This window comes from Neoarius graeffei, chromosome 23, assembly GCF_027579695.1.
Source record: "Neoarius graeffei isolate fNeoGra1 chromosome 23, fNeoGra1.pri, whole genome shotgun sequence".
Lineage (NCBI taxonomy): Eukaryota > Metazoa > Chordata > Actinopteri > Siluriformes > Ariidae > Neoarius > Neoarius graeffei.
In genome coordinates, this window is record NC_083591.1 from 51557887 (window position 1) to 51582491 (window position 24605).

At 44.3% G+C, this 24605-nt stretch overlaps 1 protein-coding gene across 5 annotated transcripts; it reads left to right on the forward strand.

The window, feature by feature from the left end:
* Positions 1-570: 570 nt before the first annotated feature.
* LOC132871839 (E3 ubiquitin/ISG15 ligase TRIM25-like) lies at positions 571-23370 on the forward strand. Of its 5 annotated transcripts, none has more exons than XM_060906376.1 (7): positions 572-1240; positions 13627-13722; positions 13977-14210; positions 17626-17779; positions 20854-20913; positions 22506-22604; positions 22832-23366. In XM_060906376.1, the coding sequence occupies exons 1-7, from the start codon at positions 641-643 to the stop codon at positions 22882-22884; spliced, it is 1296 nt and encodes a 431-aa protein (XP_060762359.1). In that variant the 5' UTR covers positions 572-640; the 3' UTR covers positions 22885-23366. The 5 variants fall into 5 exon arrangements, with proteins under 5 accessions (XP_060762360.1, XP_060762359.1, XP_060762362.1 ...); XM_060906379.1 differs by having other exon boundaries at positions 22533-22604; XM_060906377.1 differs by having other exon boundaries at positions 571-1240; positions 17650-17779; positions 22506-23370.
* The last annotated feature ends 1235 nt before the right edge of the window (positions 23371-24605 follow it).

A 24605-nucleotide genomic window follows, 5' to 3' on the forward strand; every position in this document is an offset into this window, starting at 1 on the left:
CTGTTCTCATCATTCTTTGTTCTCTCTCTCTCTCTAACAAGAAAGATTGAAGGAAACCAAAATGGGGGAATAAGAGAATAAAAATTAAGGACAAGAATATGAATTGATGGAAAGGAGGGAGATGAAAAAAGTTGTTCATTTTTAATTTCTCTCTCATTCTTTCATCTTTTCAACCTTCTCGCTCTCTCTCCCCCCCTTAATGTTTTTCTTTCCATTCTCTCCCTTCTTCAATTTTCTTCCTCCTATTCCTTTTTGTTTCCCTTCTTTTTCATCCCATCATCTACACTTCCTCTCCTTCCTTTTATCTGTTCTTTGATGTTTCTTCCTGTTCTCATCCTTGTTTTCTTTCTCTCTTATTCCTTTATATTCTCTCATTCTTTTTGTTTCCCTTCTTTCTTTTCATCCCTTCGTCTACCCTTCCTTCCTGTCTTCCTTTTATTTGTTCTTTGATGTCTTTCTTCCTGTTCTCATCCTTCTGTTCTCTCTCACACGTTCTTTCTCCATGGTAACAGGCTCCTCCCCTTCCCCCTGTACAGGGTACGTCGACAGTCACGTGACTCTGCTGACACAAACACAGCTGTGTTTGTATCACCACCGCCCCCACCCCACGCACGCACGCACGCTTTGGGTTGTTGGTGAAATGGCGCAGGCGGGTGTGTTTCTGGAACATGACCAGTTTAACTGTTCGATCTGTCTGGACGTGCTGAAAGACCCAGTCACGGTTCCGTGCGGTCACAGCTACTGTAAAGGCTGCATTAAAGGCTACTGGGACCAGGACGACTACCTGGGGGTGTACGGCTGCCCCCAGTGCAGGCAGAGCTTCACTCCCAGGCCTGTGCTGGGCAGGAACACCATGCTGGCCGACGTGGTGGAGAAACTGAAAAAGACGGCGGTGAGTTGTGCGCCACAGAAAGCCGAGGCCAGTGCGGCCGAGCCGGGCGGCGTGCCGTGCGACGTGTGCGTGGGAAGCAACCGGAACCGAGCCGTGCGCTCGTGCCTGGTTTGTCTGGCGTCGTACTGCGAGGATCACGTGAAGCCGCACTACGAATCCGCCGCGTTCCAGAAGCACAGACTCGCAGCGCCGAGCTCCAGCCTGCAGGAGAGCCTGTGCCCGCGCCACGACCGGCTGCTCGAGCTCTTCTGCCGGACAGAGCAGCGCTGCATCTGCTACCTCTGCCTGACCGACGAGCACAAGGGCCATGACTCGGTCATGGTTTCCATGGAGATGACCGAGAAAAAGGTGACGCAGGAAACGAGCTCGTGCTCATTGTTTGTTTTTATTGTTGTGTGTTTACGTTTACAAGCGCGAAGTAAACAAGCTGAAAACGAAACCTCGACAGGCTAAATGATTTTCACTTTCACAATTAGTCACAGTTCTGGAAACAAACGCACTGAAAGACTCGCTCTGTTTTCCCCGTTGACTCGTTTTAAATTTAGCTTGTTTGCTAAATCTGTTCACTGGTTTTCCGTTCTGTCAACTCTGGACCAATCACACCTCGCCACGTCATCAGTTTGAGACGTTTCTGCTCGGATATTTTGGAATCGATTCATATTCAAATTCGAAGAATCAGAATCAAGCTCGAGTCAAATGCAAAGAATCGATTCAACAAAATGATTCCTCGCTGTAAAATAAATAGGGCTGTGTTTAAGAACTGAAGGCAATTTTTTTTTAATCAAAATTCTCAAGTTTTATTAACCTAAGGCCCAAGCTGTTTTTTTACATGCATTTTTTTTATTTCTCTTTGCTATTTGGGCTTATTAGAACCTGATTAGAATAAAAACTAAGCATCATCTTTTGATAAGATGTACTTTTAGAGAAAAAGTATGTCCACATATGTGGATTCTTGTTCCGAATTTCTAAAAAGTGCTGTCCACACATGTGACTGCTAAGCCCTAGGAGGTTAAATATCGGAATGCACTTTTGATCGCTATTTTGTCACTGCTATAGCAAGTTATGAGTGTTTGAAATATGCTCTGTAATAATATCAGTCCGGCGGCACGGTGGTGTAGTGGTTAGCGCTGTTGCCTCACAGCAAGAAGGTCCTGGGTTCGAGCCCCGGGGCCGGCGAGGGCCCTTCTGTGCGGAGTTTGCATGTTCTCACCGTGTCCGCGTGGGTTTCCTCCGGGTGCTCCGGTTTCCCCCACAGTCCAAAGACATGCAGGTTAGGTTAACTGGTGACTCTAAATTGACCGTAGGTGTGAATGTGAGTGTGAATGGTTGTCTGTGTCTATGTGTCAGCCCTGTGATGACCTGGCGACTTGTCCAGGGTGTACCCCGCCTTTCGCCCGTAGTCAGCTGGGATAGGCTCCAGCTTGCCTGCGACCCTGTAGAAGGATAAAGCGGCTAGAGGTAATGAGATGAGATGAGATGTCAACGGGGTGGCATATGAAAGAAAAAGAAAGAAAGCACAACTTTATTCATCTCACACTTGTGAAATTTCCTTTCTGCATTTAACCCATCTGAAGCAGTGAACACGCGTGCACACACACACACCCAGAGCAGTGGGCAGCCATGCTAACAGCCCCCGGGAGCAGTTAAGGCCAATTTATGCTGACAACCCAGTCCTCGCAGACGGCGTCGCAGATAGTGTCTGCGTAGCCCCCCCCCCCCCCCCCCCCCACCTTCGCAGACGCTCTGTGCGCACCTCCCAAAAATTGTGACCACCGCAGAAGCCTCGCAGACAGCGTCGCAGACAAGAGGGCTCTGATTGGTCCACTCTACATCCGCTGTACACGCACTTCCGCTTCCCTACTTTCCCGGTTTGGTTTGTTTTCACGACCGCCATTTTTAAAAACACGAGCGAAGATGGAGCAGCACAAAGAGCGGTTGATCGAGGAAGTACGTACATCTATACAACTCCAGTTCTAGTCATTATAAGTAACCGGAGGATAAACACTCCACTAACCACACCCACCAACTACTCCTAGCGATTTCACGCCCCCTTGCGTTGTGGCACTGAATAACATCGGGCACGCCTATTACTCCCCGCTCAACGATAAATTACAACTGTCTGCGAAAAGCTATCTGCGAAAGCCTTGTCGCAAGAGCATGCAGAGGCCTTTAGGAGTTAGGTGCCTCGCCCAAGGGCACCTCAGCCCAAGGCCGTCACATATTAACATAACTGCATGTCTTTGGACTGTGGGGGAAACCGGAGCACCCGGAGGAAACCCACGCAGACCTGGGGAGAACATGCAAACTCCACACAGAAAGGCTCTCACCGGCCGCTGGGCTCAAACCCGGACCTTCTTGCTGTGAGGCGACTGTGCTAACCACTACACCACCATGCCACTCAGCAGTCGGCAAGTGTTGAAAAATTCACATTTTTCTTGTGAAATACATTGCGGATCCGAGTGATGCATTTCCTGATATTTCACTCCGATGATGTCACTCCGACTGTTTTTGCGCTGACTAGATACACATTGATAAAATGGCAAACCTGTTCAAAATTAAAATTATTTTGATTAACTGCAATTATTTTTTGTGACTGTCCATATAATATAAAGAACATTGCGCGGTGGCACAAAGATATGAAGTTTATCTTCTCGTATTGAAAAATATACATTCAGCACTTGAAGATGAACTTCATATCTTTGCACAACCGCATCATATCCTCTATAGATGTAGAAAATTGGTCCATCTTTATTATGCGCTGCACATTGCTACAGTTTGCCACGTCTTCCTGTTTGAGGACGACCACCATTGTTTATTCATCCCAACTCCCTAGTCGTAATCTTAGTTTGTTTTCTTTCCACTCATTATATTCACCATTTCTGGCTACGAACTCCAGTGAGAAATTTTCTTAACTTTTTTCTGTGTCCATCTCTTCTCCTATTTCCCAATAAGACTGTTCTAATCTACTGTGCTTCTGACGCAAAGCAGAGATAAAGGAAGTAATCTTAACAAACAGTGGTCTCATAAACTACAGTACATTGCATGTTTTTCTGATAAACATCCAGCCATGGGCGTTCCACATCTGGATCAAAAGTCAGTACGCAGCCTGTTTTATCAGATCAAGATATTCGTCTGGAACACCTGCCACCTCACAGTCCACTACTGCAAAGAGTCGTTTCTCAAAGATGGCGGAATCGACAAACACCGTTACAGTAAAGTTAAGATGGGTGAATAATAAAAAAAAATTATTTTTATTATGTTCTGTCCCTATGAGCATGCACAGACGAAAAATATTTCCTATGAAAATATTGTTAATAGTACAAAAATAGTCAAACAGGCCTAAATGTACATGGAAAAAAAAAATGTTGAATTATGTACACAACAGAATTACATTAATTAGGCCCATTGTATTTAAGTTGTAGCCTTCTTAATTAGAAAAAATTTTTATCTGTCTTCATCACTCAAATAAAGCATATATATGGAATGTTAATATAACCATGAAATACTTTAGGATATTGTACTTTTCTTTATTTATATAGGAATTGGTACAAAAATCTCATCTCATCTCATTATCTCTAGCCGCTTTATCCTTCTACAGGGTCGCAGGCAAGCTGGAGCCTATCCCAGCTGACTATGGGCGAAAGGCGGGGTACACCCTGGACAAGTCGCCAGGTCATCACAGGGCCGACACATAGACACAGACAACCATTCACACTCACATTCACACCTATGGTCAATTTAGAGTCACCAGTTAACCTAACCTGCATGTCTTTGGACTGTGGGGGAAACCGGAGCACCCGGAGGAAACCCACGCGGACACGGGGAGAACATGCAAACTCCACACAGAAAGGCCCTCGCCGGCCCCGGGGCTCGAACCCAGGACCTTCTTGCTGTGAGGCGACAGCGCTAACCACTACACCACCGTGCCGCCCGGTACAAAAATAATTTCAGTTAAAACAAACAAAAAATTGGATACATGTCATTAATTTATGTACAACTGAAACAAATTATCCATCCATCCATCTTCTACCGCTGATCAAGGTCGCGGGGGTAGCAGCCTAAGCAGAGCAGCCCAGACTTCCCTCTCCCCAGCCACCTCCACCAGCTCTTCCGGGGGAATACCAAGGCGTTCCCAGGCCAGCTGAGAGAGAGAATCTCTCCAGCGTGTCCTGGGTCTGCCCTGGGGTCTCCTCCCAGTGGGGCATGCCCAGAAAACCTCCCTTGGGAGGCGTCCAGGGGGCATCCTAACAAGGTGCCCAAACCACCTCAACTGACTCCTTTCGATGTGTAGGAGCAGCGGTTCTACTCTTAGCCCTTTTCCACCAAATCAGTTCCAGGGCTGGTTCAGGGCCAGTGCTTAGTTTGGAACCGGGTTTTCTGTTTCCACTGACAAAGAACTGGCTCTGGGCCAGAAAAACCGGTTCCAGGGTAGCACCAGCTCTTTGCTGGGCTAGAGGAAAGAACTGCTTACATCAGCAGGGGGGGTGGAGTTGTTAAGACCAACAGCAATAGCAAGACCACAAGAGGGCGCCATTTTTAAATAAGCGACAAGATATCATGGATGCAGTAAAGCAGCAGTCATCCATTATTATTGTTGTTGCTGCTTCTTCTTTTCCGTGTTGTTGCTTCGATGTTTGCGCCAAGGTTTATGCAAACGCAGCGACGTAATGACGTGGCTCCCCTTAGCACCCCGAGCTATGGAAAAGTAAACCGGTTCTCAGCTGGTTCGCAAGTTGAACGAGTTGTGAACCAGCACCGGCACTGGCCCCAAACCAGCCCTGGAACTGATTTGGTGGAAAAGGGGTACGTATCTGAGGTGGTGTTTACATTAGACCGTATCCGTCTCGTTTTCGTCGCGGATGCACTGTCCGTGCACATTAAAACGCCAGGAAACGACTCCACAGGCGGAACAACTTGAATCCGCCAGGGCCCACGTATTCAACCCAGTTCGTATCTGAGCCGGTGCTGTGTAAACATTGAGGAACGAGGAAACGCTGTGCTGAGCTCTAGCTGACGTCGTCATTGGACAACGTCACTGTGACATCCACCTTCCTGATTCGCTGGCGTTGGGATCTCGCACACAGTGGCTCAGTCCCGAATCACTGCTCGTGCGCTTCACTCGCGCGCTCTGTGAGCTACGCAGGGCCGGAGTGCGCACCCTCCAGAGGGCACTCGCTGTTCAGGGCGGAGTGATTTGGAGCGCAGGAGGAAGCGCTGAGCCGCACTGAGGTTTATTTACACATTTCAACTTATTTACCTCCTTCAGGTGCTTAAACTCAGTGAGAACATGAACATCACAGCCAGGTGCGTTTATCTGCTGGAGAAGGTGTTCGCTTGCCATCCTTCCACTTGCAAGTGGTGAGTGACTTGCGCATGCCCGATATGTACTGGGATCATGTGATGTGCCGTCTAATTAGTCATGTGATTAGCGTATCCGTGTATTGGCGTTGCTGTGTGCACACGAATCGTGTATTGGTGTTGCTGTGTGCACGTGAACCGTTTTAAAAACGTTAATCTGATGATCCGCTCATACGGTCTAATGTAAACACCACCTGAGTCTCTCCCGAATGACCAAGCGTCTCTAAGGGAGACCCCAGCCACTCTGCGGAGAAAACTCATTTCTAGATTCAGATCAGATTCAGAATATTTATTGTCATTGTCACAAAAAAGAACAACGAAATTCCGTTTGGAGCATCCATACAGCAGAGTTGATAAAGTGCAAACCCATAAATAAATACATACCCCCCCCCCCCCCCCCCCCCAAGTAACCCAGTGTAAGCATTTGATCCAGTATTACATCAGTACAACAAAAAGCAGCATAGCAAATAGCAGCATATGTTCAATGTTGATAAAGTGCAGAGCAGGGACATTCAGATAGATACCTGAGTATTATGACATTGTATAAACAGTGCAAAAACCAGATCAGTGTCATTATAATGTTATAACGTTATTGTCTGGGGGGGTCAGGGGAAAGAGAGTAGTGACAACTGCAACAATGCAAACCAGTTCAATGATATTAATTGGTGGATGTGGTTGTGGATGTGGCAGAGTTCAGTAGCCTCACAGCTTGTGGATACAGGCTGTTGGCCAGTCTGGATGTTCTGGCCTGTATGGACCTGTATCTTCTCCCTGAGGGCAGCAGGTGGAAGAGATGATGAGCAGGGTGGTGCTGATCCCGCAGGATGTTGCGCACTCTTCTCAGACAGCGAGTGGAGTAGATGGTGCTGATCTCTGGGAGAGTCGTTCCAATGATTCTCCCGGCAGCTTTCACCACCCGCTGAAGTGCCTGCTGGTCGGCCTTAGCGCAGCTGGAGAACCACACTAGAAATCCCTGTGTCAGCACACTACTGATGGCACAGTTATAAAAGTTCACCATCAGAGGTCTGGGGATATTAGCGCTCCTCAGCTTCCTCAGGTAATAGAGCCGCTGTTGTGCTTTTCCCACGGCTGTGGAAATGTGAGTGCCCCAGGACAGGTCCTCAGTCACTGTTGCCCCCAGGAACTTGAAACTCCTCACCCTCTCTACCACATCGTTGCCTATGGAGAGAGGTAGGTGGTCAATATGTCCTTTCCTGCGAAAGTCCACGACTATCTCCTTGGTCTTCTTGGTGTTTAAGGCCAAGTTATTGTTGTGGCACCACGACTCCAGGTGTTGTACCGCTCTCCTGTAGTTTGTCTCATCGTCGTTTGTAATAAGTCAGAGAACCGTGGTGTCGTCAGCGAACTTGACGATGAGATTGGACGAGGAGGAGGCAGAGCAGTCATGTGTAAACCGAGTGTAGAGCAAAGGGCTCAGCACACACCCTTGAGGGGCCCTGGTGTTAATGACAAGGGTGGAGGAGGTGTTCTTGCCCACTCTGACACTCTGTGTGCGATTTGTTAAAGTCCACAATCCAATTGCACAGGGTGGTGTTGAGTCCCAGCTGGTGGAGTTTGGGCCGGAGTTTGAACGGCCGGATGGTATTAAAAGCCGAACTATAGTCCACAAAGAGGAGCCGTGCATAGGTGTTCTTATGCTCCAGGTGCTCCAGCAGTGTGTGCAGCACCGTGGCAATGGCATCCTCAGTTGACCGGTTCTCTCTGTAGGCAAATTGGTGTGGATGCAGTATTGGTGGTAAGGCGGCTTTGATATGTTTAATGACCAGTCTCTCCAGGCATTTGGCGGGAATGGAGGTGAGTGCCACAGGTCTGTAGTCGTTAAGACATGTGACATTGGATTGTTTTGGGATGGGTACAATGATGGCTGCTTTGAAACAGACTGGAACCAGAGAACAGGACAGCGAGGTGTTGAAGATAGAGGTGAAGACATCCACCAGCTCCGCAGCACAGTCTTTAAGCACCCGGCCCAGCACTCCATCTGGTCCGGCCGCCTTCCTGGTGTTAATGCTGCGGAACACACATCTCACCTCATGCGTGCTCAGGACTGGAGCAGGGTCGGTCGAGGGGAGGGGGGGCAGGACAGGATCGGTGTTGTCCCTGTCAAAACGGGTGTAAAAGAGGTTTAAATCCTCAGCCAAGGCGGGACTGTCAGCTGAGGGTGGTGGTGTTTTCCTCTTATAGTCCGTGATGGCCCTGATGCCCTCCCAGACCTGCCTTGGGTTTGTGGTGGTGTCAAACCTGGCCTCAATACACCTCCTGTAATGGTGTTTGGCAGTATTGATGCCTCTCTTCAGGTTGGTCCCCAGAGTAAAACGCAGAATCTCTAGCTCGGATAAGCTGTTTTACTCCATGTGTCATCCATAGTGGTGTATTGGGGAACACACGGAATTGCCTCCAGCAGGTGACATTGTCCACACAGAAGCAGATGTAATCTAAAACAGTGGAGGTGTAATTGTCCAGTGAAACACGATTGTCAGTGTCCTTTTCTTTGAATACATCCCAATCTGTGTGGTGGAAACAATCCTGGAGCATAGGAACTGCGTCCACCGGCCATGTTCTCACAGTTTTGGTTGTGATCCCATCACTCTTGATCTTAGGTGTATACCGTGGGTGTAGCAGAAGAGAGAGGTGGTCTGACAGACCCAGGTGGGGGTAGGCCTGGGCCCTGTATGCATCTGCTACATTAGTATACACCTGGTCCAAAGTTCTATCTCCTCTAGTAGCACACTTCACATATCGGTGGAATTTGTGAAGCACTGATTTTAAATCCGCGTGATTGAAGTCCCCAGCTGCAATAAAAACACTGTCTGGATGTGCTACTAGGCTGTTGTTGATGCTGCTGCTGCTCACTTGTGCTAACGCTAGCTTAGCATTAGCGTCCGGTGGAATGTAAACAGCACAGATGTAAACAACAGCGAATTCCCGCGGGAGATAGAATGGACGGCACTTTAACAGCAACAGTTCTGCCTCTGGACTACACAGCTTATCCACCACAGTGACGTTTGTGCACCAGGAGTTGTTGATATAAATGCACAGTCCCCTGCTGGTCTTCTTACCAGAGTCCGCGGTCCTGTTGGCTCGGTAGGCGGTGCGGCCTGCTAGCCTGCTAGCCGCATCTGGGATGGAGCTGTCCAGCCAGGTCTCGGAAAAGATCAAACACGAACAGTGGTTTAAAGTCCTTCGTGTAGCCACCTGCAGTTGTATCTCGTCCAGTTTATGACGGATTGAACGAGCATTAGAGAGAAAGATGGTCGGGAGCGGTGGTTTGAAGGGGCTAGCCTTTAGCCTAGCCCAGGCGCCCCCCCCTTGCCTCTCTTCTGCCTCCGCTCACAGCGCCTCCTCCTCCGGCCTGCTGCTGCGGGTGTCCCCGGGAGTGGTTTAACAATCTCCGGGGGGATCAGATACTCCACGGACAGCTGATATTCTCCGCTCAGTTGTAAAAGTTCGTTTCTGCTGTACTGAAACATGCAAAGACTGTGTGAAATGATACACAGCACCACCAACAAAGTGTAAAAGTAGTAGGAGCTCCGAGCTGCTGCGTCTGAGCACGCCGCCATGTTTCTACCGCTTGTATCCGCAATCTCATTCTTTCGGTCACTACCCAGAGCTCGTGACCATAGGTGAGAGTGGGAACATAGATGGACCAGTAAATTGAGAGCTTTGCCTTTTGGCTCAGCTCTCTCTTTACCACAACAGACCGGTTTAGTGTCCGCGTCACTGCTGACGCTGCCCCGATCCGTCTGTCCAACTCCAAATTATTATTATTATTATTATTAATAATAATAATAATAATAATAATATTGAACACCTTCATCTGTTAGACACACTTGCTACTCTGCTCAACTCTGCTTGGGTCAACTGATTGTTGTGGTTTGCGATGTTCCAAACACAAAGGAGTTGCAGTGTGCCCTCTAGTGGACAAACTACGCGATGTCCATTACATTACATTAGAGGTATTTAGCAGACGCTCATATCCAGAACGACGTGCCTGGGGAGCAGTTGGGGGTTTGGTGCCTTGCTCAAGGGCACTTCAACCATTCCTTCTGGTCCAGGGAATCAAACCAGTGACCTTTTGGTACCAGAGCTGCTTCTCTAACCATTAGGCCATGGTTTCCCCACATCAGCACTAATAACATGGTTAAAGGATCCATCTTCCGTTTCTGTTTCTTAATTGTCGTCTATCGACCGTTGTAAACACTTGATTGCGGCAATTGGCTCATATCGGTCGGCTCTAATACACGATTATGTGTCTGGCCGTATGAATGGCAAGGGGTCCTAATACGATTATTGACACTTTCGGAGGTTCCTCCAGGAGAAAGTGTTAAATGGATTGTCTTGTGACCTATTAAAACCAACACATTTTAAAGCTGTCTCCTACACGTACAGTACAGAATCGAATTGTGTTTACTGAGCTGCTCAGACAGTACTGCTGTGGAACAGTTCTAGTATAAGGGTCCGTCTCAGAAACTGCTCTCTCATTTGGGACATTATGGTCAAAAAATAATTTTCTAATTTTACTGGGTTTTTTTTTTTTTTGCATTTACCGAACAATGTTTCTTTTTGTCATGTTTAATAAGAATAAAGATCGCATCTTGCTTTATCTGGCCTCCACTGTGGAAATTTTCTTTTGAATTACAATTCAAATGCTTTTGTAAAATTGATTTCCATATAAAATAACTACATCATGAAGAATTAAAGCCCCTCCTTCACAGATGAGTGAAAATATTGAATAAATTTCCTCTTTTTGATTGCTTGGGTTAAAAATGCCAAATTATGATGACTGAATTGATTATTCACTTAAATATGAATAATATGATACATTTTGGGTATTTGATACGGCGAAATAGGACACGATGGAAAAATCAAGAACGCACCGGAAAGATGAGAATAACGACGCTGGTAAAAGAACAGCGACTGTACCGGCTGAAGGTCGCGCGGGTCTCTGCTGCGGCGCGCGAGCAACGGGACATCACTACCGCACCGGACGAAGCGCGAGGCGGGGGCGGGGCAAAATGACTGGCCATAGATTTGATCAAAAGTTCGATCTAAATTGACCATGGTTGCAAAATATTGGCCAAAAATACGCAAACACTACGAAATATGAAAGTAAGATGAAAAAGAAACATTCTACTGCCTTATACTGCAAGACTAAAACAAAATAAAACCATCAAAACTCACCTTTTCAGTGATAACGTCCGAACAGATCGCCCGCGTAACAGAAAGACCGCAAATGGAAGCACGATCAACTTCTAACTGTTGGAGTGGAAAATTCCATTCTACACATGCAAATTGTTAATGCGTGTCCTTCCCCGCACACAAATAACACGCTACGGTAAAAAATAGACCACAACTCCTTTTGTAGCTCAGAAATTCATACAAGACCAGCTACCATCGTAACATATTCTGTAAGAAACATATTCTATACCTAACTTTCAGCTTTCGTTTAAAAAAAAAAAGACAAAATTGCAGATTTATAACTAAATGTTTATACGGCGTAGTGATTTTTAAGTTACTACTTTTGGTGAGGTCGTGACCTTGACCCTGAGGCTTTCCGTTTAGATCAAAACACACGATCGTATTGGTTTTGGGTCTGCGGAAAATGGAGTTACAACGGCGATCAAATATTTTGCATGATGTTTTATTACGGTTATGATTATTCTGTGAGCGCACCAATCCTTAGGTGTATAAAGTTACAACTTAAAATACAATTAGTGATAACTGTAGACTTTTCAGTGGACTACAACCTTTTTAAGGGAACGCGATGTAGTCGACCATTTATCATGTCCCAGATCAAGCCGCCATTTTTCCACAAATTTGCAGAATTTGTGCCAAATTCTGAATATTCACATCAAAGATTTAGTTTTATCTGTATTATTTCTTTCATCATTTTATTTCAAATTAAAACCAACATCACCATTCAAAACCGTATAGTTTATTGACTGCGAGTATATTTAGTGGGGTACCCCCACAGTACCCAGTTTCTGAGACAGACCCATAAATGTATTTATTTTAAGGAAAATAATTTTTGTGCAGATTATATCATAAAATCATCCCATAGCGCTGTTGAATTCTCGAATCTGATTGGTCAGAAAGTGATGATGAGTTTTCTATATGAGCACAGCCCTTTTTTTTTTTTTTTTTTTTTTTTTTTTTACTTCATGAGAAAGAAAACAAAGTGTTGAGGGAACAACTGTTTCACGTGGACGTGTTGAAACCAGGGCTTTGAACCAGAATTTTTTTCCTATTGGTTCGTTCCGAACAGAAACGGAATTTTAACGTTTCCGGTTTTGGGTTCCACCATTAAATAGACGTTCCCGAACCGGTTAGAACAAAAAAATTTCGTTCCCGGAACGGTTAATTACGTTCCCTGTCAGCTGTTTAACAAATGGCTATAAAATTATGTCTGTCTCATCCAGCTTAAGCCAAATGTAGGCTAATTCTATTACAACCTTCATTAAATAAAACAAGAAATAATTCAAAACAATTATTTCAAATGTTGGCGATTTGGATTCTCAGTATGTCTTCCCAACTACACAAACAGAAAAAGTGCCAAAAATGAAAGATAATTCGTTTAGTGTGTTACCAAAGGCTAGTCAGGCCCTATGCATTGATAGGCTAACAGAGGTTAACGTCATTTAATGTTCGCGAGCCTCTCATTAACGTGGACAAATATATTGATATCATGTTTGAAATTGACGTTTTTGAATAACAACAGACTGCAATATTTACCTCTTATTTAAGATGTGGAGACGTGGTAGTAGTCCACCCTCCCGCTCTCTCCATTCAGTCAGCGAACGTCACACAGGAAGTGAACCCCAGCGGGTCATAGAAACTTGCGCAGGAGAAGAATGACTTTTTTATTTGTAGGCTACGGAAACTTTGAGGAACGAAATAAAAACCGGTATTAACCGGTTACCGTTATTTTTAATAAGTGTTTCTGTTCCGGAACATAAAAAATAATAAAGTTTCTGGTTTCGTTTCTGTTCCATGTGAAATAGAACAAGTTCCCGGTTTTCGTTCCTTGAACCGGTTCAAAGCCCTGGTTGAAAGGGTTAAAAAGTGCAACAGAAATGAATCACTCGTTAATAAATTAAACACTGACATTTGTGAGAAATTGCTGTGGTGTATTGAGAATAAAACACTCCAAGATGTGCGGTTATAGGAAAATAATCAAGGTCATGGTGGCAGTAGTAATTCAGCTTCATCGCACCACCCTGATGTTGATTATTTTCCTATAACCGCACACTCCAAAGAAAAAAAAATTAATCAGGACAATACCATTAGGACACGAGGTAATCGGACCACGAAGTACGAATCTAAGGTTATTTACAGATGACTGTGATGTGCATTTACAGGATGCTCTGGCGGAAACGCACAGGAAATCGCAGCAGAGAATTGAGGAGAGAGAGAAGGAGTTACAGGAGCTAAGACGAGCCACTCAGTCCCTCACCGTGAGTCCGACCATGAAGTCTGATCTCTTTAATCATTATCCGGCTTTATCTTTAAGTCACTAAAGGAGCAGTTAGGAATTTTTACAGCCCTCTATAGCCTGTGATAAACCTGATATAATTTTTGAGGGTTTTTTATTCCCTTTTTTTCTCTCCTCTGTTGTTTTGCCTTCTATCAAACCCAGATCAACAGATCCAATAAACCTCCGATGTTTTTAATTTTGACTTTATTTTTCGTTTCTTTCCATCACCTCCAGCTCTCCGCCCAGGCGGCGTTAGAGGAGAGCGAGCGGATCTTCACGGAGCTGGTTTGCTCGATAGAGCGCCGGCGGACGGAGGTGAAGGAGCTGATCCATGCTCAGGAAAGAGCGGCCACGAGCCAAGCTGAGGAGCTTCTCGTCCAGCTGGAGCAGGAGATCGCTGAGCTGAAGAAACGAGACGCTGAGTTAAGCCAGCTCGCTCAAACCGAGAACCAGATCTCCTTCCTCCAGGTAGAACGCCGGAGTCCTGATTCATCAGCGCTCGTATAGAGAGCTGAAACGAAATGCGAATTTTGAACACAAACTAGTAAATGGTGGCAGGTTTTCATCTTTCCTGGGGCATTTAGTTTAACATACACAACAACAAAGCCCAAATAAGACTTGGTGATACTTGGGTGGTATTATTATTTTAAACTAGATAGGAAGTAGAATTAAATAAACGACAATATTTCTAGTTGCATTACAAAGTTGTAATATTTAACGAGTCGGCTATAAGCCATGTACGATGAGATTGAGTGGAATAACTGTTTTACTCTATCCACATTCATTGGATTTTAAGAAACGGAGCATTTTTTTTTTTTATTTTGCAAATTCAATAAATAACTTCATACAAAACGTCCGACAAAATAATTTCCGCTTAGAATATAAACAAACCGGCGAAATAACAGGAGCAATTTGTGAAAAATGCGACAATAATAATAATTCTTGAAAAAACGTTCTTACCATCAAATCCTTTCATTCCATATTTTGTTGCTTGCTTTTTTTGGGGGGGGGTTATTGAGTAGAATTTTTATTTCGTCCTCGGTTAATTCAGCAATACGCTCCGCCATTTTGTTTTTCTCTACTCAAGGTATATGAGCTGATATCCTAGTAGTAGAGGAGCCAATCAGAGTGCACGATTGCTCATATCCAGTGAATGTGGAAAGAGTATTAGAAATGAATTTCAATACAGCCTGGCATAACTATCTTTTATATTTCTATTCGATTAGATTAATTATCTCCCGCCCAAACAAAGTTTAGCAGGGGATATAGAAAAGCGTTCTGGCCATCCGGTCACGTTTTCATTTCTGGGCCATATCTTTAAAACTACTGAATATATCTTCATGAAACTTTTGTATACATATCAGGCAACATGTGAACTGGTTTTGGATTTTTGAGAAAAAAAAAAAGTCAAAATTTTACATAAATAGATTTTAATTTAGTTTCGAAGAGCAGTGTTCGTTTCCGGAGCATATATCCAAAACTATTCATGATATGGATGTGAAACTTGGTATAAATGTTAACAAGGTGATGTAGATGTGCGTTTTCATACTAAGGAATTTGAGAAATTAATTTGTTTCCATGGAAACAATTTCAGACTTAGGCCATGTACACACGTAGCCGGGTATTTTTAAAACCAAACATCCCCCCCCCCCGTTTATAAAAATGTTTTATCCACACCACCTCGTCTTTGAAAAAAATCCCTTCCACACATAACCGAACATCTGCGTTTTCAGTCACATTCATAAGCATTCCAAACCTGTAGATGGCATTATTTCCACAAATCCTCCCCCCTAATCACATCAGAATAGCCCTCTGTTGGCGTCACTTCCGCCTAAACATAAAACATGGCGCCAAGCTCGTTCGTCTGGACAGACTCGGAGACAGAATTGCTTCTAAACACAATTTTGGAGTATAAACTTCAAAAGACGCAAGAAAACGTTGATTGGGAATCTTATCAGTAGTTGGGCTTCTAAAATTAAACATGTAAATAGCACCTGCACAATAATTAACGCTTTCAAGGCACTACTCCGATCCATTACTCTTTGTCCATGCTTAATCTGGCTTCTGCAGTAAACAAAGGTCGCACGTTTGACGTCAGGGCAGATTTGTTGTCATTTTTTTGGCGCAGATTGTGACGTTCTAAAACGCAAAACTCCGGTTATCTCTGTCTACACGAAAAGGCATACACGGAGTTTTCAAAAATCTTCACTTTGCCCGGAGTTTTTTTAAATATTCATTTTTGATGTGTTTTCATGTGGATGACAGGCCAAAACGTAGAAAAATATCTTCGATTTAGCAGATACCCGGCTACGTGTGGGCGGGGTCTGAGTCTCTCGGGTTAGTCTTAGGCGTCGGCTTTGTTTCTGGAGCAGAACTTGAAAACTATGAGTGGTATGGTCTTGAAAGTTGGTATATGTGTTGATTAAGTAATGTATAGAGATCTTGCATGTGACGTCACAGCCGATCCAGATTGTGACAGACGCCATCGTGTCGGTCAAACGCCATATTTCCGCCTTCTACTTCTGCTTTTACTTCTACCTTTTCTTCTGGAAAGCCCAACTATATACAATTCTACTACAATGGCTGTGGCTACAAGCTCCCCCTACCTGTGCACGGTTTTTGTTTTTTGTGTGTATTTTTGCGTGTTGTTCGTCTGTACCGGACTTCAATATCCACTACAACCGTATGGACTTAACTGGACATTGGTTTCCAGCAGAAAATGACGGTTTGTAGCGATTTCCATCGCATGCACAACATTCCGGACGAGGAAAAAAAAAAAAACATTCCGGACGAGACCAGATTGCGAGACCAGCGGGGTCTCCGTGGATTGTTATCGGAAGCAAAGCGAAGGAGGCGGCGCCGGGAGCGGAAGCAAAAGCGAGGCTATAGGCAGAGCCGGCCTGTTGACTAAGCTCAGAAAACAGCCACTCAAACCTCCACTGCCAAGCCTCTACCTCTCCAACGCCAGATCCATGTAAACAACACGGACGATTTGGAATTACCTTATTCTATAATCGGCTGGTCAGTGCTATACTCAATACTTAAGTGACTTACCCATCCAGTGAGGATCATTTTCTTGCTTACAAGATGCCACATCTGAGTCGCTGACAAATCCTGAATTTCTGTAAAGAAAACTGTCCAGAGATTTATAAGCACGCAGTGCTTCACCACTGAACAGCGAGGGAAAGTTGATGAGGTAATCATACACGTCTGGGTATTCCGCTGGCAGTTCAAAATCCGGTCGTGAAAACTCCGTCCGGTAAGCCATAAGGGTCACAAATCTGTAGCTCGTTTATTTTAGACATATGTCTAGTTATCTGTTCATTAGAAAAATGAGCCGTGTAGTCCGTCGGTTGAAATTGATCCATTCTGTACACGAGTGCAGCAGTATTCAGCTGTGTTTTTTACCGACACGATGGCGGTTGTGTACTTTCCGGTCACGTGACTGCAAGATCTCTATATGTGCCTTTTGATACTAAGAAATGTGAGATTTTAATTTTTAGCTCATTTGGACCAAAGGTCCGGTGGGTTTATGCCATGGGCTGCTGAGGTCAGTGTAAAGAGGTCGGGTTGGGTTCCTGCAGCAGAACCTGAAGTGTGACAAATGATATCTTGAAACGGTATATAGTTGGTATATAGGGCGGGGGATAGAGATGACTCTGTCTTCTTGTTTCATCATCATGTATTCCCTTAACAGATAATTATAGGCAAAATTACAGTGTTATCAGTAAACAGGAAGCTCTTATTTGCATGTTCTGCATTGCCTTGCTATGTGTTTCAGGATACCTGCTATATACTGCTTTTGTACAAATTTGTTTTCTGTTACTGTACCTCAATATCACTGATTTACAGAACCGTCCTCTGATTGATTGATCTCGTTTAGAATTACGAGTCTGTGTGTATCCAGCCGGTGTGTATGGACGTTCCCAGCATCACAGCAGACCCTAGTTTTGGGTGCGTGATAAGTGCAGTGTCTGAGTTCCAAGCCCTGCTCGATGACGTGTGCCAAGGTGGATTTATGCATATTTCCGAAAAAAGTAAGTAGAAAAGAAATCCTGTAGCCTTGATGCATATCAGAACAGAAATCATGCAGCTGTAAGGGGCCGTTCACAATTGTCAACATTTTCATGAGTGTACAAAACGTACACTTTTTAAACCCCCCCCCCCAAAGTGTACGAAATAAAATGTTGATTTTTCTGTATTAAAAAAAGATCTTGTTTATTCACAAAAAAATAGAAACCACAGGAACAAAATATAGAAACCACAGGAACAATTTTTAGTCCTTGATATTATTGCCTGGCCTCCCTCTTTTCTGTTTATGTTCTTCAATAGAGGCAAGTGCTGTCATGAACTCAGGATGAGATACAATGTCAGCAGTAAGCAGCTCCTTCAAATCTATGCCAAGTTTTTGACAAAGAAATGCTGTAATCCTGATCTTCCCATCCATTGCAGAAGAGCCTGAGCTTCCTTGTGCTGGTCTGTCTTGTAGTACCACCATATCCTCTGCTGGATCAGTGCTGAGTACTGGAGAAGGCCTACTCTCAGTCTCTGGAGTTGAACTGGGGCCAGGCATGGGGCCAGGCATAGGCCTAGGGGTGGACTGAAATATAAAAAAGTAGCCATCAAGATTTCGGCTGATGCTGTTGTTTCAGTTTGCCCATAATACACAGTGCTTGAATAGTCCGTGACATTGTACAGATTATGCTGTAGTAGAACGCAATCATGCGTCATGTATACCCGTAGAATGCACTGCACATGTACCGGTACATACAGTGCACATAGGCCTAGCTACTAGAGATGCGTGGATGGGTTATTTTTTCATCCGCAACCGCCTCACAAAACCACTATCCGCCCGCTATCCATTTGCACAAACGTTTTTTCACCAGTTTTCAAAACCGAGCCCGCCCGTCATCCGCCAGTTGGAGCCTCGATGATTTTCCTCTGCTGATTCATCGATATGGAAGTTTGTGGAGGAATACTCCCCTACTTCATCCACAAATTCAATATTTATTTATTTCAGTGCTTCAACCGCCACCCGCCCGAATTTAATTAAATTATTTTTCGCTAGTTCACCCGCCCAATCCGCGGATTATCTGCAGACTCCGCGGCTGCAACCGGCATCTGCGCATCTCTACTAGCTACGGCCTAGCTACACACTGACGTGGCCAGCCTTCCAAAATTACCCTCAGAAGCAAAGTCAAACTAACCTTTTGAAATAGGTCCACAATAGTTTTCTTTGTCCACACTTTGAGTTTTTCCATCCTTTCACGACCTTGTTGATACAGTGCACATCGGCCGGCATTCAGACAATCAGTTTTCAACCTTTTCCAAAGGTTTTGTCCCGCGCTGACTGCCTCAGACCGTTTTAAATTGTGGTTGACGAAATGGAACACATTGATGAAGTGGCAGTATTCATTGTTCGGGGACCGATGTATTGTGTCTGGCCTATTTTTCACATAAATCTCCAGCTCATTGAACCACTCACACTGGGACGCCATTGTTCTGCAACGTCAGAACGTGTGTATCAGCCAGCGCCACCGTCGGACGCCCAGGGAATGTCTGTATTGTGCATTCATGCTGTGTATAAACACGGCAATTAGAGCCATTGGAGTGAGATAGGGCTGTATTGACTATCTTCTCTTGAGATAGCCACGGATCAAGAGCCGTCAATACAAGGAGGTATAGCCGTTGATACAAAGAGAGATCGACATTTTTATAACTATTTTAAAAGCGTACACGGCTGCTTAACCCCCCAGCGTACGTTTTGTACGCTCATGAAAATGTTGATAATTGTGAACGGCCCCTAAGGAGATTAGTTAAAGTATTATGTGTTTATTACATATTAATGCTCTGGAGTGTAATTTAGATGATAACAGGAGTGTGGCTTTGAACCAGAGCAATCAAAAATATCAAGTGTACAAATATGCTGCCTGTTAGATTGCAAAACACACTCAGTGAAAATGTGAATTTAACTGCATTTAATCTAAACCTTAAAGCTAGACTGCCTTTCAGATTTTTTAAGTGTAGGTCATAAAAATAATTTTCACCGACACCTAATGATTTTTGTTTAGTGACCGAAAGCTACAGAATTTGAATTGCAGACTTCCAGGTTTGTTTGTTTTTTAAATAGAACAATTAATGAATTTAAGGCCACGTGGCCCTAAATTCTCTATTTTTTTTTTTCCTGCTTCACCATGACCCAATACAAGATACTATGTCATGCATGACATGGTGGGCTTTCCCTGTTCACACAAGGCATTGTGGGATACAAATTTGAAACAGGAGAGGAAAATGGAGGATGCGAGTGTGCGAATGAAACGTGAAAGACCGACTACAGTAATGGAAAGAAAGCAAGAAGAAATGACATTATGTTATAGGCGAAGGAAAGGAAATGCAGGAAATATCAAACTAATAAATGTCAGCGAGCACCTCGGTGTGATCAGCTGTTCGTTTAGTGACGGAATGATGGAACTGTCGGTGCACGCTCAAAGGTAAACCTGTGCGTGCGCGCACACACACGGACTTCCTCTGTCTGCTTGACTGCACAAAGTGAGCGATTTCATGCACGTTATTTGCTTTAATCCCCTCAAATTAAATAACTTCCCAGCCACAGAACAGAACGGCCTGATATTTCTGTAATATCTCACAAAATAAACATATGTCAAAATGACCAAATTTCAGACGGAACTAAATGTCACGAGTTTTATGAAATCGAAAGGCCGTATAGCTTTAAATTTAGTCGTGTATTAAAGTTACCTTTACTGAACTTTTTAAATTCATGAAATTTCCTCATAACTTTAAGACCCTTTATTGGTGTTCTTTAAAGTAGTCATGACTAAGTCCATTTAAATGTTAAATTTAGTAACTTTAATAGAGTGACATCTTGAACATTCTTTTTAACAGCATTTCATTATCTTTAAGTAACTTTCCATGATGTCTTAAAGTTATAAATAAATACACTGACATTTAGCATTTTGTAAACTTTTAGGATACTTTACAAATATCTTAAAGCTGTTAATTCATCCACTGACAGCATATCAATGGCTCCATGCGGGCTGTCATACAGTTCCTAAAATCACTCATGTTGTAATATTTTTCCTCTTGGTTCCAGTCAGCGATGTTACCATTATTCAGAACACCAAGCCCAAGGCTGATGCAGAGTCGAACACGGGTAAGAGTGCCGCAGAGATCAGTGTCTCACTCAGCGATGCGATGACATTTAACTATTTACTGCTGCAAATCATTTTAGATTGTTGACCACGTTTCAGTTTCAATTCTACCATCTTTCCAGATTCTCCTAAATCCTGTTTGGATGCATGAAAAAAACATGAAACTTTAATCAGTATTAATTAATTAAAAATGTTAAGATAATATTTACAATATGGCTGCAATGATGCATGATAAAATGATTCGTATCAGGAGATAATCGAGATTGAATGAATGAATGGGTATGGGTTTCTCAATCAGTAAAGATGAGAATCACAGGCAGAGTAGTTATTTTTATTATTAAGGTATTTATTATTTAGAAATGTTCGTGTGTGTGTGTGTGTTCATTTCTGCTTTTGTTTTGAATCATTCGTAGCTTTAAATGTAGATTCCTGTCTGGGAATACAGAGAAATACTCTGAGAAAAAAGCCGTTGGTATGCTGTATGCAGCGAGTCATGGCAAGAATTAGTCTGAGTCTGGGGGGAGTCGGGAGGAGTGGGAGGGAGAGTCTGGTGGCATGGGAGTCTGGGGGGTGGAGCCTGGAGGAGCCTAGTGGCATGGGAGCCTGGTGGAGTCGGGGGGGGAGCCTGGAGGAGTCTGGTGGCGTGGGAGCCTGGTGGAGTCGGGAGGAGCCTGGTGGAGTCGGGGGGAGCGCCTGGAGGAGTCTGGTGGCGTGGGAGCCTGGTGGAGTTGGGGGGGGGGAGCCTGGTGGAGTCTGGTGGCGTCGGGGGGGGAGCCTAGTGGCGTGGGAGCCTGGTGGAGTCGGGGGGAGCCTGGAGGAGTCTGGTGGCGTGGGAGCCTGGTGGAGTCGGGGGGAGCCTGGAGGAGTCTGGTGGCGTGGGAGCCTGGTGGAGTCAGGAGGAGCCTGGTGGAGTGGGAGCCTGGTGGAGTCGGGGGGAGCCTGGAGGAGTCTGGTGGCGTCTGGTGGCGTGGGAGCCTGGTGGAGTCGGGGGGGAGCCTAGTGGCGTGGGAGCCTGGTGGAGTCGGGGGGAGCCTGGTGGAGTCGGGGGGAGCCTGGAGGAGTCTGGTGGCGTGGGAGCCTGGTGGAGTCGGGGGGGAGCCTGGTGGAGTCGGGAGGAGTCTGGTGGCATGGGAGCCTGGTGGAGTCGGGGGGAGCCTGGAGGAGTCTGGTGGCGTGGGAGCCTGGTGGAGTCGGGAGGAGTCTGGTGGCATGGGAGCCTGGTGGAGTCGGGGGGGAGCCTGGAGGAGCCTAGTGGCGTGGGAGCCTGGTGGAGTCAGGGGGAGTCATCAGAGACGGAATCAGAGTTGTTAAGTCCGAGTCAGAATCTTTGTCCAGTAGAACTGTACAGTGAATTTGTCTTGGAAATGGAGTCAACAACATGCATAATTTAAAAAGGAGTCATCAGAGACCGAATCGGAGAGCTAAAAGCAGATTTGCTGAGCCAGAATCTTTAAGTACAAGTGTACGATGAATTTGTCCTGGAAATACACACACCATTTACTCAGCACGATACAACCATTTACCTGATCTACAGTAATTTACAATGAGTCGATATGTCCAGGTCATTTTATTAATGCATACTTTTTTTTAAAAGATCTTCAGACCCCTCCCATTTTTCCAGGTTTTGTTGGCCAAAACACTTTTAATCTTGCAGCACCAGCGTTTGGCCGTTTCACCCTTTCGGCACCAATCGGTAAGTATGTTGGAGTGACTTTTTTTTTTTTTTGCTTAACTTTTTATTTAATCAAGCAATCCTACACTTAAGAAAAATGAACTTCCTGTGTCTCGGCTCTATACGATACCACAGGAGCTGTTAAAACCGATCCTTTGTGTACTAGAGCCAGCATTTTGCTTGAACTGATCCCTCCTGATGTTTCTCCGAGTGCTTGCTCCTTTAACTTCTTTCTCCACCTGCTGTAGGCTGCAGAGCGACTCCTCGACTGAGACTCCATCAGCGCAGAAGACGGCGGTAGCATCGCAACAACACGCCGTCTATCACTTTTCAGTATTTTGGTGTTCTTGGTAATTAGATAATGTAATACATAAAGATATTATTCTTATTTAAAAGCAAGTAATAAAAAGTAAGATGTACTATATACAGTTAAGTGTTCTACAAAAGATTTATGATTGGTCTTTTTTTAAAAAAAATGCAAAAATAGATGAAAAGAAAGAAAACAGGACGTGAACAAGCTTTCCAAGCTTGGCTGGAGCGTTCTGTTTAAAAAGATTAATGTAAAATATTTATCTAGTAGAAATGTGAATGAATGTATCTGCTGTGACATTGATATTAATAACATTATTCAAAACTATAATGCAGAAAGAATAACAGCTCTGTGTTTTAATTCTTGCAAGTTATATTCATTAAGCTTGTGTTAGGTACTTTAATGTTTGCAAATTATTATTGTGACTTTCTTTTTACAAAATTATAAAATGTCAAATGCTTATTTTTCATTACATGGAAAATAAAGTATTTCTGTAAATGGCTTCTTCTGGATAAATGTTTGTTTTTACAATCGGGTCATTATCATTCTAGACTTAGCCCTGTGTGACAATTCTTGATTCTGATTGGTTTCTGTTACACGGGGGGGGGCTCTGACACTCCTTCCACATGCCATAGAAAAAGTTAATTTTAATAAATTTGTTGGAGTATGTTATTGTTTCTATAGCAACATGTATTACTCTAACCACATTCACTGGATATGAGCAATCGTAAGCTCTGATTAATTGGCTAATCTACTACTAGGATATCAGCTCATATACCATGAGTAGAGAAAAACAAAATGGCGGAGCGTGTTGCTGAACCAACGGGACGAAATTAAAAACTGCTTGAAAACAAAACCCCAAGAATTATAGCATTTTTCACAAATTGCTACTGTAACTTCAGTTCATTTGCATTCTAAGCGGAAATTTTGTATAAAGCTTTCATTTATCGAATTTGCTAAAAATGCTCGGTTTCTCAAAACCCAGTGAATGTGGATAGAAAAGAGTTATTCCACTCAATCTCGTCGTACATGACTTAGCTGACGAGGCGCGTAGCACTTAGTTGGCTATATCTGCTCATGTACGACTCGATTTTGTGGAATAACAAATACAGGGACATACCGTATATCAGAAGCACCACATAATTAAGCTAGTAATGAATGTATTTTAGAATGTGCTGTTTAACAAAGAAAAACCTATAAATATATGGTTTGTGAGAAAGCTTTATGGAAGGAGTCTCCAGTATCAGTGTTTTGTAACCTTCAGCAAGTTTCCTAATATCCCAATCTCATCTCATCTGTAGCCGCTTTATCCTGTTCTACAGGGTCGCAGGCAAGCTGGAGCCTATCCCAGCTGACTACGGGCGAAAGGCGGGGTACACCCTGGACAAGTCGCCAGGTCATTGCAGGGCTGACACATAAACGACCATTCACACTCTCATTCACACCTACGCTCAATTTAGAGTCACCAGTTAACCTAACCTGCATGTCTTTGGACTGTGGGGGAAACCGGAGCACCCGGAGGAAACCCACGTGGACACGGGGAGAACATGCAAACTCCGCACAGAAAGGCCCTCGCCGGCCACGGGGCTCGAACCCGGACCTTCTTGCTGTGAGGCGACAGCGCTAACCACTACACCACCGTGCCGCCATTATCCCAATCGATATTTAATAATATTGGCTGGCTTTTTTTCATGGTATATCAAATATATTCC